The 16,415-nt window shown below is 43.5% G+C and overlaps 1 protein-coding gene across 3 annotated transcripts in view; it reads left to right on the top strand.

The window, feature by feature from the left end:
- Positions 1-3,409: 3,409 nt before the first annotated feature.
- zswim6 (zinc finger, SWIM-type containing 6) overlaps positions 3,410-16,415 on the top strand; it is a 53,108-nt gene continuing 40,102 nt past the window's right edge. For 2 of the 3 annotated variants that reach the window (XM_058412183.1, XM_058412184.1), the window contains exon 1: positions 3,412-3,893. In XM_058412183.1, the coding sequence (XP_058268166.1) occupies positions 3,473-3,893 (421 nt within the window). In that variant the 5' untranslated portion in view covers positions 3,412-3,472. Of the gene's footprint in view, positions 3,894-16,415 lie in introns of all 3 variants that reach the window. The other variant, XM_058412185.1, reaches the window with a different exon arrangement.

The raw sequence follows: 16,415 nt of genomic DNA on the forward strand, positions 1-16,415 counted from the left end.
GACATTTACCTCTGATAATAAGAATTACAGATTTCTTAGTCTGTTGAGCTAATCATTGTCATATTAAATATTATAACTTATTTGTTGCATATTACAATAAATATAAATAAACTCAATATAATGTACATTAAATACTTTAAGACACTGAATAAGATGGTGTGGCCCAGCTGACTGGTTAAATGTTACTTAAAAGAAATTGACTCCCTTCGTGCTAGAAATTAGAAATTTAGGTATACATTTCAGTTATATCTATCTATCTATCTATCTATCTATCTATCTATCTCTCTCTCTCTCTCTCTCTATATATATATATATATATATATATATATATATACATATACAAACACACACACACGCTTCTGCCACTATGTGCATGAAGTTTGCATGTTCTCTGGTTTCCTCTGGTTACTCTGGTTTCCTCTCCCAGTCCAAAGACATGAGTTATATTATATGTTGATTGGCATCTCTAAATTGTGCCTACTATTTGGATGGGTGTGTGAGTACATACATACACACAGACATAGCTAGACAGATAGATGGATGAATGGATGGATGGATGGATGGATGGATGGATGGATAGATAGATAGATAGATAGATAGATAGATAGATAGATAGATAGATAGATAGATAGATAGATAGATAGATAGATAGATAGATAGATAGATAGATAGATAGATAAGTCTAAATTTGTCTATATAAATACCAATGTTCATGTGGTAGTAATTTGCTGAAATCATTTTTTATTCCACTGCCCACTGTACCACTATCTTATATATACCTTATACTTAACAATAGCCAAGGTTAATTCCTCACTGTGTGAGAATGTGCTGACCAAAAATATAAAAACTAATTTCACACCAAAAGTCTATCAGTTTGATATATTTATTCATGAACCTAGGGATTTTCAACCAGGCAGCACTCTTCTGATTACACCAAATTACACACACTCTCTTTTTAAGAACCTGGATGTTCAATCAGTCACATTGAAGTCTCACTCCAGCTGTCTGTTCTGTTCCTTTATATTTGCCTATATTTGGTTCTGGCCTGGTGATGACTGTTTGATGGCCTATTACACATTTATGGGTTTTGAGTATTGCTTTATTTATTCTCCTGGTTTGCTTGCTTCCACTTCTTTTATTAATCCCCAAAACTTTGTGTCCTCATATTTGCAGTTTCATGACAAAAGACAGGCCTGTGTAGTTGAAAAGCAACAGCAGATTACCAGTGTCCATGCTACATTATTAACGTTAACACCTCCTGGATTTGTTCAATCAATTGCCACTCTTGATCACTCAGCCAGATAAGTATGACAGAGATCTGTCTTAAGGTCTATGTTTGTGTACATTGTTCAGGATCTTAAGTCTTATGAAGATAGTCTGCAATAAAGCAGGTACTTGAACTGCTTTAAAATTGGGCCATTGTTTGGCTAAACAGGAGTGAAACCATGCATAACTGCTTTGTTCATTTGTTCAAAAATGTCTTTACGACCCAACGGATGGCGAGAATGCGAGGGAAAATTTCTTGACTCTCTAACAGGGATGGAGCACTGCAGATGACTTTCCTTTGGAATTCTGCATATTGGCTAACTGTCTTAAAAAAACAAACAAAAAACAAACAAAAAAGAGAGTTTAATCCATAGCTACCACATAGAATCAAGAGACCCAATTCAGACCACCAGTGAAAGCTAGAATCACCTAGAAAGAGGTCTTTTGCCATTACATTGATTCAAGATTTAAAATCTGTGAGAAATTTCCATCCAGTTAGAGAGGGTCAAAATTGATGCCCCTTTACATTAGTCTTTTTCAAGATGTCATTCAGTCACGAGACTCGATAGGACCATATCCCTACTCTCCCTGCTCTCAATCACCAGACTGGTTATACCCACATTTTCACTTTCATTATAGCAGTTATAACCAGCCTCTTCTTTTTACTCTTGAAAAGACAAGGTACAAAGAAAGCAGTAAGCTTGAATTCTTCTGTCCTGGAAACTTTTCCCTGTTCTAACACTTAAAAATCCCCAACATCCAAGCATCCTACCATAAATGTTAATTAAGAAATGATAATATCTTAACATGCATGTTAATATAACCCTGTGATTTACCTTGCAGACAGAACAACTCTCAGAGCTGTTGTTAAAGATAATTAATCAGCACATTCTGGCCAATCAGATTTGAAAATACTTGCATATAAAGCAAGCTTTTAGATGATTTCAGGACAAAGGCGCATCTCTTCATAGACTTGCATTGGCTTGCATCCAAATCTTGTCCATTTCAATATGGTGGACGCATTAATGTTCATAGTAGCTATTGCCGGTGACTAATGCAGACTTTACTGTATTTTTTTTCCAAGCACAATGGATTAGAATTACAGCAACATAAGGCTAAATGATGTTCTCCTTTTCATGGCCTCACTTTCAACAGTGATTGAAAAGACATCTAGCTACCATTTCCAGCCAGTTAAATCTACCATTTTGAGATTTGTCATTGTGAGTACTTTTAATCTTTTAAATTCATGATGGGAAAAGGGACTCTATCAGGGTAGATGGACAATAATGAGATTCTCATAACCTTCAGCAGTAGCCCTATATGCTAACCTTGATACTACACAAAGTAGGCCACTGGTTAATTAGTCTGTAGCTGATCTGACATGGCAAGTGCTAATTAACAGACTGATATTTAATATAGCAACGATTTTGCTGCAAAAACTACATACCTAAAACTTACATTAAAACCTCAGAAAGGTAACTTCCCTTGCTGTTAGCAACTGTATCCATGGCAACAGTATAATGGACATGGAGCCATTCATTTTGAACAGAAATACATTTTCCGAGCCTACTGTGACAGACCACTTCATCCTTTCTACAGTGGCCAGTCTCACCTGGACAATGTAGATTTGTATCTAAGAACTAAGAGCTGCTGTATTCATAAAGACTATCATGTGTGCATCACAGGAATTTCATTTCGTATTGGTATCAAATAAAGGACATGGACAAAAAGCTCTGAACCCTCTATACTGATTTCAGGGGCACTTTAAGTATTTCATTTCAGGCTTTGAGGGGTTTTTTTCTGTACGGAAGCTGGATCTTAGATTATAGGTACCACCCTTAAACGTCTGTGAACGCCCACTAAATAACTATCGTCTGTAGAGACAGCAAAGAAAATATAAAAATGCCTAAATGTTTTAAAAACCTCTCCTATTCTTATCTAGTGCTATGAAGGTCTAAGTCCGAAACCGCACACTACCCTATGCCTACTATTTCAGAATAGTGCGCTGCAAGCTCCGCCCCGTCGCAATTTGATTCGTCCACACTTGACAACACGTAGAGACTCCGCCCAATTTGACCAAATAAGGATTCGTTGTCCATACACGGCTTACAATCGATCCGAACGTAACCTTTTTTCCCCCCTTCCTTATTCCCCGTTTATATGGCACAGCGACTTCCGCTCTTGCCGTTAAAGCGGAGTGGAGATCATGGCGGAGCGCGTGCAGCAGCCCCCAGCTAAGCGGTTCTGCTGCCGACCCGGTTATAGCACAGCGTGTCGACAGGGGCTGCGGGCCGGCGGAGCAGTATGCGGCACTTCGGCTTCGGCTCAAGGGGGAACGGGCAAGACCCCGGAGTCGCTCTTGGACATTGCAGCGCGCAAAGTGGCCGAAAAATGGCCCTTTCAGAGGGTGGAGGAGCGCTTCGAGCGGATCCCAGAGCCCGTTCAGAGGCGGATCGTGTACTGGTCTTTTCCGAGGAGCGAACGGGAAATCTGCATGTATTCCTCGTTCAACACCGGCGGTGAGGAGACCGCGGCGGCCGGGGAAGGAAGCGATGAGACCCGGCTGCCTTTCCGTCGAGGCGTCGCGCTGCTCGAGAGCGGCTGCGTAGACAACGTACTCCAAGTCGGTGAGTGGAAATAAGGGACAAAATGTTGCGTTTGTTCACATGTCACTCACAAATAAATGCAATCAAGATAAGTATATTTACGTTTTTGAATGTATTCGGCCACGAACGAAGGAAATCGATTGCGTTTAGGACGAACAAAGAAGCGAGCACAACGACAAAGGGCACAGCGGGTTTAAATCTCCCCATAGGGCTAACGTTACATCTGATAGGACCTGATAGGGTTGTTCAGCTGGTTGCTGGTTGCTCCAGTTAAAGCGCTCGAATATCAACTCATTTCTCCCCTTTTCGAAGAAATTGTTGGTCCAACGAGCTATGTTTAACCCCTCTTTTTATTATCTGCCTCTACTGCATTTTTTTTGTTCTACTCATGAGAAAACACCACCACGGAAGTGGAGATACCTACCCTGTATTACACTGTAGTTTATACCATAGTGCGTTTAAAAAGCTTTTGTCGAGCGTTTTTAATGACCGAATTCTTTGTCGTGCTTTATACTATCACCCAGTGTCTTTATTTTAGTCCGAAAACATGAAAGACGAGGCTATGAGGGATTGTCTCTGGCTGTGTTTATTTTTCAGAAGTGAAAGGCATGGGGGAGGTTAGCAAGTCTGCTCCAACTGGACGGATAGCCTTAATGTCACTGAAATGACAAGCGATATAATGTTGGCCTCTTCGGGATTTTTTTTTGTCGTTGAATTCGGAGTTTTATTGAACCGGAATTGGTTGTTAGTTTGGAGAATTTCGCCTGATCTAGCTTGTTTTTTTTTAAGTTCCTGAACCAGTGTGTTTAGTCCTGTTTGGTTTTGCATTTTAGCCAGTGCGCATATCAAATAGCCGTCAGGCATCTCCCCCACTCTCCCATTGAAACTGGCACTTTGTTCCCATTTTCATGTTCATTTGTGTCTTTTCAGCTTTATGTCACCCTGCAAAGGGAAAGGCAAACAAAAGCGCCTTTTTATTTCTTTTCACTGCTTGTTAAATAGAAGAGATTTGGAAAAAAAGAGGGGGCTGGGAGGAATGGCGATTTAAAGCTGCAGCGCCTCATTTTTTTTAAATGGACCTTGGATGGACGTACGTCCAAAAAGCGCATACTGTCCTATTAAAAGAGCATGTGAAAAATAGTATTCTGCCTATAGCCTACTCTACGGTGTAGTTTGTGACGCAGCCATTGTATTGTCAGTTTACAGCTGATGCATTGGTGCTTGCTGCTTGTGCTGCCGTGTGTGTGTGTGTTCAGCACTGTGCTGATTGGAGACTTGTTTGAAAAATAGCACTGCAGAAAAGAATTTTGCATCTGTGCAATATGTTGTGGTCTTCCTTGTGTGCTTTAACTCTTGGTGTTAGCTTTTGTTTAGAGTCGCCAAGACTAGCTCCCGGTGCCTTGATCATCCTTGGGTCTGGAAACGTTGCAGGGTTTTAACCTCATTTCGCTGTACGGTCAATTTGAATTGTAATACAATCTGCAGACATAATTTTCTGCATGACCATTTCTCTCTCCCCTCCTTCCTCTGGATGGATGAGCGGCGCCTCATCTGGGCTTTGTGCCCTTCTTCCTGAGCCAAGATGGGTGTCTGCTCACAGTAACGCACAAAGGTCCAAACCCATGTGTGTGTTGAGCTGTAGCCTCCTCCCCGGACCCTTTTGGACTGGATCAGCGGCTCGGAGATCAAGAGCCTCTGCCCTGTTTTTCATTAGGTTGTGTGGAGAGTCTTTTCTCTGTCAGTGAGAAGACCTTATCCCTTTTGTGTGTGTGTGTGTGCACGCACATGCTCGTCATTCTGCATTGTGGTGATGGGAAAAGACAAGAGTGAGCGCACACTGGGAGGGTTTTCTTGGCTGATTGCATGCCATTCTGGAATGTGCTGCAAAAATAAAGCCAAGGAGGTGATAAATAAAAGATGCAATCTCCTGACACGACACTCCTAGCAGACCCGGGGCACGACGCAGGACAGAAATCTGTTTGTTTTTGTCGTTTTGGAGGTGGCAAAAAGCAGCGTAGGCTGTGACAGGGAAATAGCAATATATATTTCCATACGCATTTGTCTGTAAATATCATGGCTTCACGATTGCGCTGGCAGGTGGCCACGATAGGCTATATTTACATCCCGGCTCTGGTGCCGAACTTCTTTACCTCTGGGGTATTTCTTCCAGTTGCACTATCATAGTCAAAGCAGCGAGGGTGTCCTTGACATGGGTGCAAATTTTTTCCTTGTCTGTTTGCTCCAGTGTATTGATCGCGCAGACAGACGGCTGCATTGCAAGCCTAAGGGTCACCGAGGTCAAGTTCAGCCTCCTTTTCCGGGACGCCACTTTCTCTTCCCTTTCGGCATGTAAGAATAATGCATGCCTGTCCAGTTCAGCGTTAAGTAATTAATATCTGTTGGAGCGTATTCAGTTTCTTAAGGCTGCTTTAATTGATCATGATTGATAGTCAAATATGCAAAATATCATAAGGGATTTCTTCAAAAATTGCTGAAGATTACAATCCTAACACTGGCTTTTATGCTGTAGTCGTACTGTTGTAATGAATTTCCCTGAAGGAGCTCAAAATCAGGGCCGAAATAAAATCTAAGCCCTACATGTACCACAAAGGTAAATGTCAAAATGATTTCAATGCGCAGATTGTAATTCACTTTCTCAACAAGGGCTTGTAGTTATTTATTGCCATTGGATGATTGACATTTTAATTAATCTAATGTAAGGGGAGATTGAGGGGGGTGAGAGGGACAAAAAAGACACGTGACCTCTGAGAAATTGTATTTGTGTGCACATGAGCAATGTGTACATGTTGTGTTTAGTTGGTGTGTTTGCTGTGGGGGATTTGCACATTGACATTTCTGACATTTCATATGTGGAAGTGAGAAATTTTACCTCTGCAGTTTAAATGTTGCATCGGGATGCTGTTTGGAAGGAAGACTTCTGATTTTAAGATGCCTCCAAAATTGAACACCGCGTTCCGCTTGTTTTCGTCTCCCGAACTCGAGAAAAGCCACACGGATTGAAATAAACCGTTTCTTTTATCATTGAAGTCCAGAGTTAGAAGCTGACCATTTTCCCAATTGGAAATAAGATTCGCTCTCTGGAGTAATAACCCAGAAACCATGCTGATTAAGAAAATAGCCCGGTTTTGCAAGAAATGCAGAAATCTCTCTCAGCTGATGAATAACTAATAGATACAGCAGTAGAATGAGAGTTCTGAAATGCAAAGGAAGGTTCTGCCGACCCACGTCCCTGCTTTGTTTAAATGTAAACTGCTCTTTTCAGTCGTCACCCCGGTCCACCAGATTTCGACCACCAGTCATCTGGTGCGACATTAAGCAGTGGAAATGCCTCCTGGCATGCAAGAGCGATTTGTTTTTGCCCTTTTCCCTTCAGAGCACTAATATTCCACAGTATGGTAATTTCCACCGGCACTTCAGTCCGAGTGCTGTGACCTCCTATGTCAAGTAAGTCGAGAGGCTGCAGCAATTTTCCTTTAGAGTGCCTCCTTTCTGCACAATGCTGTACAGACCATCAGACCCCATAGTTTTTATTTTATTTATTTATTTTATCTACTGTTTTAAGTGTCACTTTTGGGGGTCGAATCAACCAATCTGTGTCTTTCTATCCAATTGCTTAAGAGCAATCCAGTGACCTCATGACCTCAGACAGTGGCGTGGCTGCTCACTTACAGACCCCAGAACAGAGATGCTGCAAGAATTGATTGAAATAAAAGATTAAAAAAAATATAAACTATAGACAGAGAATGAGCTCTGATTTCAAAAGGTTTTTTTCCCCAGATTTAGGCAACAGTTCTAACCTCTGAATGGTTTTTTGATTTACGGTATCTTTCAACCTCGGGTTCCTACATACGCCGTAAACAGCCATTAATCCCAAGTCATCTTCTTTGTTCTCGGGTTTAAAGATGCATATGGAACTCTGACCGTAATGCTTTCCGTCTGTCCATATGCTGGTGTCAGATCTAATGTTCCGCTTTTTTTTGACGGCGTGACATCAAACGTAAAAACGGCAACGAATAGTTTCACGTTGTCTTGTTTTTTAAGGAACGCAACGATGTACATCATAGAGAACTTTCTTTCTGTGTTTATTGAAGCACTGAGATTTTGATGAGTGTGTGACTGAGGAATAAAGATGATGGAAGACACCAGGCAAGATTTTATTTGTGATTTGTGAAGGAAGCCTATATTCTCTCTCTCTCTCTCTCTCTCTCTCTCTCTCTCTCTCTCTCTCTCTCTCTGTGTGTGTGTGGATGATCTATGTCTTCCAAAAGAAAGATTGTAGGGCTGCAGGGCAGCAAGCGATGAATATTGCTTATTGGACAGAACCTTTGATATATATTTTTTTTCTTTCTTTCTTTCTTCCCACTTTCCATTTCTCTGCTCATCATGTTTATCAGCAGCATTTGAAATGCAAATGGAAAGTCGATCTAACTTCTGTCTCGTCCAATCAGTTTTTATTGGAGCTCTTGTGAGCGATCCTGAGTGGCGAATAATTCCTCTCGTACGTATCAGGATTATGAAACGGATTTTTGTTTTTAAATATTTCAAAAGCAACAAAGCGAAGGATTCATGATGGCTCCTCGCTAGGGGGAAAATGTTCGACTTTTTTTTTTTTTTATGATTTTGGTAAAGTGGGTGGTTGTGGTTTGTAGGAAATGGGTTGAAATATTTCCTCGCTGACTGATGCCACTGGAAATCTTGCCGTCCTGCTTAGGTATTTTCCAGGTCATAGTCTGCTTCCACTCAGGAGACAGATTTGTATTTTCTGGCTCTCACTTGTTCTACTCCCTCTTTGAACGGAGGGTTTCTTCTTCTTTTTCTTTTTCTTCTTCTCTTAAACATATTTGCTGCTGTGCTAGTGGATAAGGGTAGGAACTAGATATTATTAACTGCTTGTTGTTGTTTTAAAGAGATATTTGATGAAGGATGACATGGGGAGTGCGTGTAATTGCTTTAAGGGCAGCAGCTGTATGGGTTTTTTGGTTAGTTAATATTTAGTTAATCTCTAGACTCCAGACCTGCGGGATTGTTTTCCTCCAGCTTTCCATCCATCTTCGCCTGATCGGTATTCAGCCTTGTCCCCTCATGCCATTAACCTTCATCGAGGGTAAGAGGAGGGGTAGGAGAGAGAGAGACGATGGGGATGTGGGGGCAGGGTAAAGCAGGCTTACCTTTCCTCATTGAGGACTCACCTCTGGTATTTTTTTGCAACACACAGTTTAGCCAGCTGCCGTTCTGGCCTGCATAAAGGAGCGAACATCAGGGCTCACCGCAGGTCCATACGGTGCTGTGAGGCGTAAAAAAAGTCCAGAACACAACGCCCCGATTATCTTGAGCCCGAGCAGTGGCCCCAAATACTCAGAATTACCTTAAAGGCCATATTGCAGCTTTGTCGGCTTTGTCCGTAATCCAGACTACAACTAGTTGCTGGCAGCGGCGCAGCTTTTCAGGCAGACCCCTGATGCGTGATGACGCACTGTACCAGCTCGTCCTGCACAGGACTGGGCTCCAAACCAGCAGAATGTAAGCGCTTGGTCATGCCACTTCATGCTCCGTATGTTGTGAATAAAGAGATTTAATAGGGACAATGGCCTGGTTATTTATTCTGTTCTTTCTATGCACTCCCAGCGCCTCGGCAGGGTATGCCGAGGACCCGATCTGTCTTCATTATCCGAGCTGTGGCGGAGACCTGGAAACGGCACTGTGATGAATGAGACCTTTAAGTTCACATTAATGGCTAAGTATTGCTCGTAAGGAGCTCTAGATTACGCTTCTGTTTGATTGGTGTGCCGCACTTTTCTCTGACGATTCTCTGAAGCGGGGAAAAAAGAGGTCGCAGAGTCTAGGAAAGCATCTCCGAAGCTACTTGCGTTATCACAGCTCAGGATGCCAGTCTGTGAGGCGCTTTGCACATGGCTGAAGTTCTTCAAAGCTCATTCTTAGAGGCCCGTGCATTGCTGGGCACACAGCCTGCAGCTGGCGTCAACTTGCACTGAAGTCCTTTAAGGGGAGCTGATGAACAGGCCCTGAGAAGTCCCCATGTGGACTGCAGCGTCAAAATGTCCAGCCCAGAATAAGATAAAACAAGAAGAGCTGGCTGAGTGTGTGCGTGTTTGATGGTGCTTGCTGGTTGCTGAAGGCAACACCGGGGGAGTCATTTCCCTTTTTTTCTTTTTGTTTTTCTTCTCTGTCGTACGAGGGTGGTTAACCCAGCTGTGCTTTTCCGGACAAGACAAAAGCGAAGCAGAGTTCACATCATTCACCACTTGTTGCTTGCGCTCCCCCTGATACCAACTCAAGTTTTTTAGTTTAGAGCTTCTAAGCTTTTTGTTATTTTAGGGTGGAACAGCGGGTAGTGTTGATGCCTCACAGCACCAGGGTTCCTGTTTCAACCCTGAGCTCGGATTAGTGGCTTTTGGATGTAAAAAAAAAAAATTAAATGGGTAATATTTGGCCTGAACAGAGCACGAGGGTTAAAGTAAACAAAAGTATGCCACATGCTTGCACAGGCCCGCAATGTTGTCGTGCCTGCCGTCCCGTCATGCTGCATTGTTCCACGCTGCCTCCAGCCACAGTCTCGCCCTTCGAAACCACCTGGCTAAAGAAACGAATCGCAAGAACCAGAAGAGCTTGAAGGGAAACAGGTTCAGAGACAGGTTCATGAAGACACGGGGAGAGCGGCTTTAAATGTGCTGCTGAATGTTTGGGAATCTGCCCTGCATGTTTGGCAAACTAGCAGCGGGAGGAAGTGCTGAGCTGAGCCGTGCTGTCAATGACAGTGGATGTGGAAGAAGCATGAAGTTCGCAAAACGCAGACCCCACTTTCCTCACACACTGAGACGAGGCTCTGAAGTAGGAATGTATGAAAAGGGCTTTGTTGCTCAGTTCACGTTCAGAACGGCACAGATGCGTTCACACTCACACAGACTACTCGAATTACATTCATTCGTCTTTAGTAACCGCTTTGGATCAGAGGTGTGCAAGAACATAAAATGTTTGTAATTTATTGTTTTATTCAGAAAATGAGCCTTCGAAATGGTTACCTAAGACACAAAAGCATGTGAAAAGCTTTTTTGGGGCTTCATGTCCATCTGTATTTCTGTTATTTCAAGGAAGGTTTTTTTTCCCCAAACTCCTGATGGAAACATATGTTATGATGTCATAAGTTTGTTTATCTCTGTACAGCAGAGCTCGATCACATGTCCAGTTCTGTTTGTTTTTGTTTGTTTTAGAGTTCATGAGTTTCACACTTCCCCTGTTCTAGACTTAAACAAATGTTGGTGCTTTTGAATGATGCTGAAAGAATCTAGCTTTAGTGCTGTATTCAATTGCAGCTTAAAAAAAATCCATTGTCTCTATAAAACAGTGCATTTATTCAATTCAAATGTTTGCGTTTTTCCCAGAGAAAGACGTGACGGGCCTTTATCGTTTTTATTTCTTTGGAATGAGAAAGCAGTGCTTGTGTCGATTCACAGGCGAAGCCCAAAACCAATCAAGATTTATAGAGGTATAAGCAAGATGAATGGATCGCTCGGCCTTCCTCCACAGAGATCCATCGAAAGAAAGAATATGCCATAAGTGACATATTTAGCACCGTGAGAATGGGCTATGGTGATTAATTTAGTGCAGAGAGAGCAGCAGTATTGACATTGCTTGTAAAAAAAAAAAAGCGGGGGGCTGAGCTTTAATAGTGAGCATAATTCTATCTGCAAAAGCTGTGGGAGGAGAGAGGAAGAGGCCTCTCCTTGCTGTACTGCTATACTGGCTTATAGACTCTCAGAAATGAATAGGAACAATGACGCAGCTCCAGGAAAAGTTTTGAAATGTAATCCTCATTAAAAAAATGTGCCCAATCACCAGCCTTTTTCAAAAAAATTATTAATATTGGCTAATTCTCCGTATTTAAATAATATCCGCTTGCCAATTAGTGAATGGTAGGTTAGTTAAAAGATACGTTCCGTTACGCCTTTGACGGTAAATGAAATGACGGTGAGTCACCCTGAAATCAGTTACGCAGACCGGCCTTTGTCTCAGAATTAGTCATGTAACAGAATATGCTCGTGTACTCGCGCAAGCATCCGTGCTATAACTACCAACAGCTTCCTACAGAACTAGGCTGCTGAGTCAGCTGCTCAGAGGCAGTTTCGAGAGACTTGCACGATCCCTCAAACCCGTTTTGCTGGATGAGAATGGAAAAAGCCAGAAACACTATCGTGCAGATCCACGCTCAGGAAAAAAGTTCTACGCAATAACAATTTCTCTCATCCTCTCAGACAGAGAAGTAAAGTGTGTCAGGTTAAAGGGGGAAATTGGGCTGTGGTCGTGAGTCGCACAGCCACGCTGGCAACGGACTCGACTGCAGTAAGTCTGCCGTGACTCCGAGCGGCTTTTAAAAAGTCCGGCAGTAGGCCATGCCAGTTGTGAGGTTTTTTTTTTTTTTTTTCTCCCCCCTCTCACACTCTCAGACACACAGACAGTGGAGTATCATCACCTCCTTGTTTATCACAAGAACAGAGTATTATATGGAGCTGGCTTGTGGCACTGTGTGCCTGCAGTCAAGATGTGGATAAAATTACATAGCTGGCCTTTTAGACTATGTGATGTGCATTTTTATTAGTAGTTGTTAATGATGCGAGACATGGCATTAACGTTACCTTTTCAAACCTGGTTGATCTGAACACAAGTTAAATGGGACAGTTTTAAAAAAATCCTCAAAAGTCCACAGACTATTATCATTTCTCATCTGTGACATAATCTGACCATGTAAACGCCTGCCCAAGCTGCCACCCCTCAGCTCACCATGTTGCTTTACCCTGCAATACGTGTGTAATGATGTTGACCAGTCAGCAGCCCCCTTGCCCCAGCTGGTGTGCATGGCTCTACAGGCAAGGCCACAGGCTCAGAGAAGGGAAGAGGAGGAGATAAACAGAGACTGGCGCACAGGGGGGTGAGGCCCTGAAGGATCTCTCCAGGCTCTAGCTGTCTTTGTGACACACATTCAGATTGATGGCACCTTGGGGCTGCCTGAGCAAGGAACCTGTTTTCTTATGGTATCATGGTCTCGAAAGCATTTATTTGTACTAATCCATATCTCAATATTTGTTTGCGCTCTGTAAAGCATGTGTTATTGAATATGGTGCTCGGGCCCCTGTGGCCATGCCTATGCATGTCTAAGAGCAGCTCCTCTTTGTCTTACACTGGCGTTTGGGAAGCAGCCATTTGTGCCTCCGGCGCTGATCTCTCGCTGAGAATCAGGTCTGACGTGCACATGGCTGGCTAGCTCTGCTCTTCTCGCCAACATTTTGCATGGGGGAGGTGGAGGCTGGACTGGGGTGGGGTTTGGCATCAGTTCATCCCTCTTTTGTGTCACAGTGGTAGGGGCCAGCTTTGTCTGGAGTCCGTATCAGACGACGATATTTTTGATTGTAAACCTTGGAGGTGTGCAGCATTTCACTCTTGCAGCTGGGCTGGACCAGCCCTGGAGCCTGGCAGGCTGTGCCATCCCTCTGCCATCGTTCCATGTTTCAGTGGGCACAACGAGGCCTTGGCACAGCCGCTTGTCGCATGCCTTTCCTGCCAATGACTCCAGATGCGTCTTGGGCCTGGTCCCGCTATGCGGGAAGGCTGTTCCAGATGGTACGAAGCCATAAGCCACTTCCCTTAGACAGAAACGCACTTTGCTGCACTCAGCTCTGTATCCTCCATACTCAGCCCTTGGCCATTAACCTCACCAGGCAGCTGAGAAATGGCCGTCTTTGATTAGCCCAAGTGAGAGCATATGTGCACAACGGGCTTCTACTTTCCAACATAAGGCCTGTATATTGCTTGTTATTACTTGCTTTCATTTTTTGCATTGCTTCCTTTCATGGAGCATATGTAACCAATCACGAACGTATACACAGCAATAATTCTTTAGTTCTTGTCGTCATATTGTCGTCATAAACAACCTCGTTCCTTTTGCAGCTGTGTTGCTGAGACGCTGCTACAAAACTGAAGGTCCTGCCTAAGCTAGACCTGCCTGACTTTAGGTCATTCTCCGCTGGCATCCAGGTGATTGAGTGTGACCTGCTGTTTGCAGGGATAGTTCTTTTGTGTTTGCCATGTTTACATAGTTCCAGCACACCTGTTTGGAGTTCAGAGGTCGGGGTTCAGGCTTATCTGTCCTGTTAGAAAAGCAGCCAGTCTGCGTCGCTATTTGTCCACCCTCAAGCAGAAGCTTATTGGTGCAGGTGTAGCAGAGCAGGAGGTCTCCAAATGACAACCAGCTCTTTGCATGCACTGCAAAAACACTCACCTTTACATTTTTTTTTTTTTTTTTTTTACATGGAGTCGTTGTATACAGAGGTGAGGCTATGACTTCTGGCTGCCTGTGTTCGTGCTCTGGTGTTTCTCCAGCATGGTAGTCTGCTACCCAGTTGAATTTCTGTTGTGTAATCGTGGGTGTTTTGTCTTTTACTTCCTGCATTGTGCACATTAATATGTCGGAACAGAGCCAGCAGCTTTCCATGAGAAGCTAGCCCTCCCCTTTGCCACTGCTTTTCAAAATTTTGCCTATGCTAAGGCCTGGGCAGGCTGGCGGATTAATATTCATATGGTCTTAGTTCTGCCTGTTAATCCCAAAGTGCGGGAATTGGGAGGCCCTTTCCCTCTGATCTGTGATCAGCAGGGGCCAAGGGTAGAGGGCTTGCCTCGGCATTCTCACAGGAGGACAGCCTCTCAAACCCGCTGAGTATTACTGAGCTCAGAGGGCTTGGGCTCGACCTTCCAGCTGATCGTAACCCTTTTATCCCTCACGCTTCTCTCTTTAGAACATGATTGTGATGTGCATATCATTCTCTCTCTGTTCAAACATCTCATGCTTGGTCTGCTATTCCTTCACCCGCCCGCTCTTTCTGCTCTCGGACAATCCCTTTAGACGTTTTCTCCTTTCAAATTCAGGATGATTTTCAGCTCTTGTACTCTTGCTCCCATTTTATTCTCACTGATCCTACCATTTCTTGGAGCACTACCAACCCCCTACTCTTACATTTTTATTCTGAGTGTTTGCTTTAACCATGTACAATGAGCTGCATTACCCAGCAGCTTAAACAGTGCAACTAGGCATTAAGAGCTGCTAGCTCTAGAATACAGAGATGATCACTGTTGGTAGGTGGTACAATAAAAGTTCCTTTTGTTGTGTTGTATTGTGTAGTACAGCTTTCCCTGGTTCGCCCCTGCAGCTGGCCATGGCAACAGCTGACAAAACCTGAGCCTGAGAGGCTTATGGGAAGCCTTGTCCTGTCAGTCAGTGGGGACAACCAGGGGCCCTTGCCATGGCCTCTGTTTTTTGCAGTGTAAAGTAAGCAGGAAAGCAGGAACAGCTGGAAGCACACAGTGTTCACATGCACAGAGAGGCTCTTCTCTCTGCACAAACCAAAGTAAACTGGGAGCCTTTAAACGTCCCAGTGCTGAGTTCAGAGGGAACGCTTCCCCGTTGAGACCGACGGGAGATTGAACTGTGTGTGTGTGTGTCTCCTCTCTCTCTCTCTCTCTCTCTCTCACATTGAGGAGACTTCCAATCTTGGACACATTCTGGCCACAAAACAAAATCTATCTTGGCTCTGCAGTGGTTTTCTTTACGTTACTCCCTGCCTGTTACATTACTCCCGGATACTCTAGTGATATTGTCAAAGTTCTCTCTATGCTTAATCACGGTGGTGGGAACGAGCAGACGGTCGTCTTCAGCATTTGTTCATTTTTATTTGTGTACATTTTCACTGGCAGACTGAGAGCCACGCTGGGCTGCCGAACCAAACAGCTTGGACTGTGAAGTTTGGGGAAAAACGTTGGAAGGAAGCGAGAAGGGCGGTGGGGGGTTGAAGGGGGATAGAACTCCAGTACTCAAACGTCAAGCCCTGCCAAGCCTCAAATGTGGCTCTCTGGCTTCAAGAGCCTCAGTGCTTGCAGCGTCAAAAGACGGGAGCTAGTCCGGCTCGATTAAGTGTGTTTTCGTTTGAAAAGCAGGCAGACATTGGCACTTGGGTTCTTTTTAGAGCAGAACAAAGCAGAAAGCCATATGCTTGAGGTTGATCAATTGCTACTGGCTGTTTGTTATGTGGCAACTTTGATCGAGACTGTATTTAATTACCCTCCTGCCCCTAGCCAATGTCTGAATATGGTTGTTGCTGTTGCTTATTTTGCAAATCCATTTTCAGTTTTTTCCGGTCAGGAATAAATCTACAGAAAAATTGGACTTTTTGAGGAATTGTAAATATTAATTTGTGTAAAATCGAGCTAGACATATTTGGATTACAGATTGTTGTTGTTCTCTAATTAGAACTGTACTCTTATAAGAGCTACAGCTCTGAACGCATTGTGTAGTTCTCTATTCCCACCTCCTTTCCTCTTTCAGCTGTCTGTCTTGCCTTCAGCCAAAAAAGCTCGAGCACTATCGTCAAGTCTCCCTCCAAGCTTGTGTCCTTGATAGTCAAAGGAGAGGAAAAGAGGCTTTTGAAATTCAAGGTTGAGTGTGTGTTTCTCTCCGTT

This window comes from Hemibagrus wyckioides, linkage group LG16, assembly GCF_019097595.1.
Source record: "Hemibagrus wyckioides isolate EC202008001 linkage group LG16, SWU_Hwy_1.0, whole genome shotgun sequence".
NCBI classification, from domain to species: domain Eukaryota; kingdom Metazoa; phylum Chordata; class Actinopteri; order Siluriformes; family Bagridae; genus Hemibagrus; species Hemibagrus wyckioides.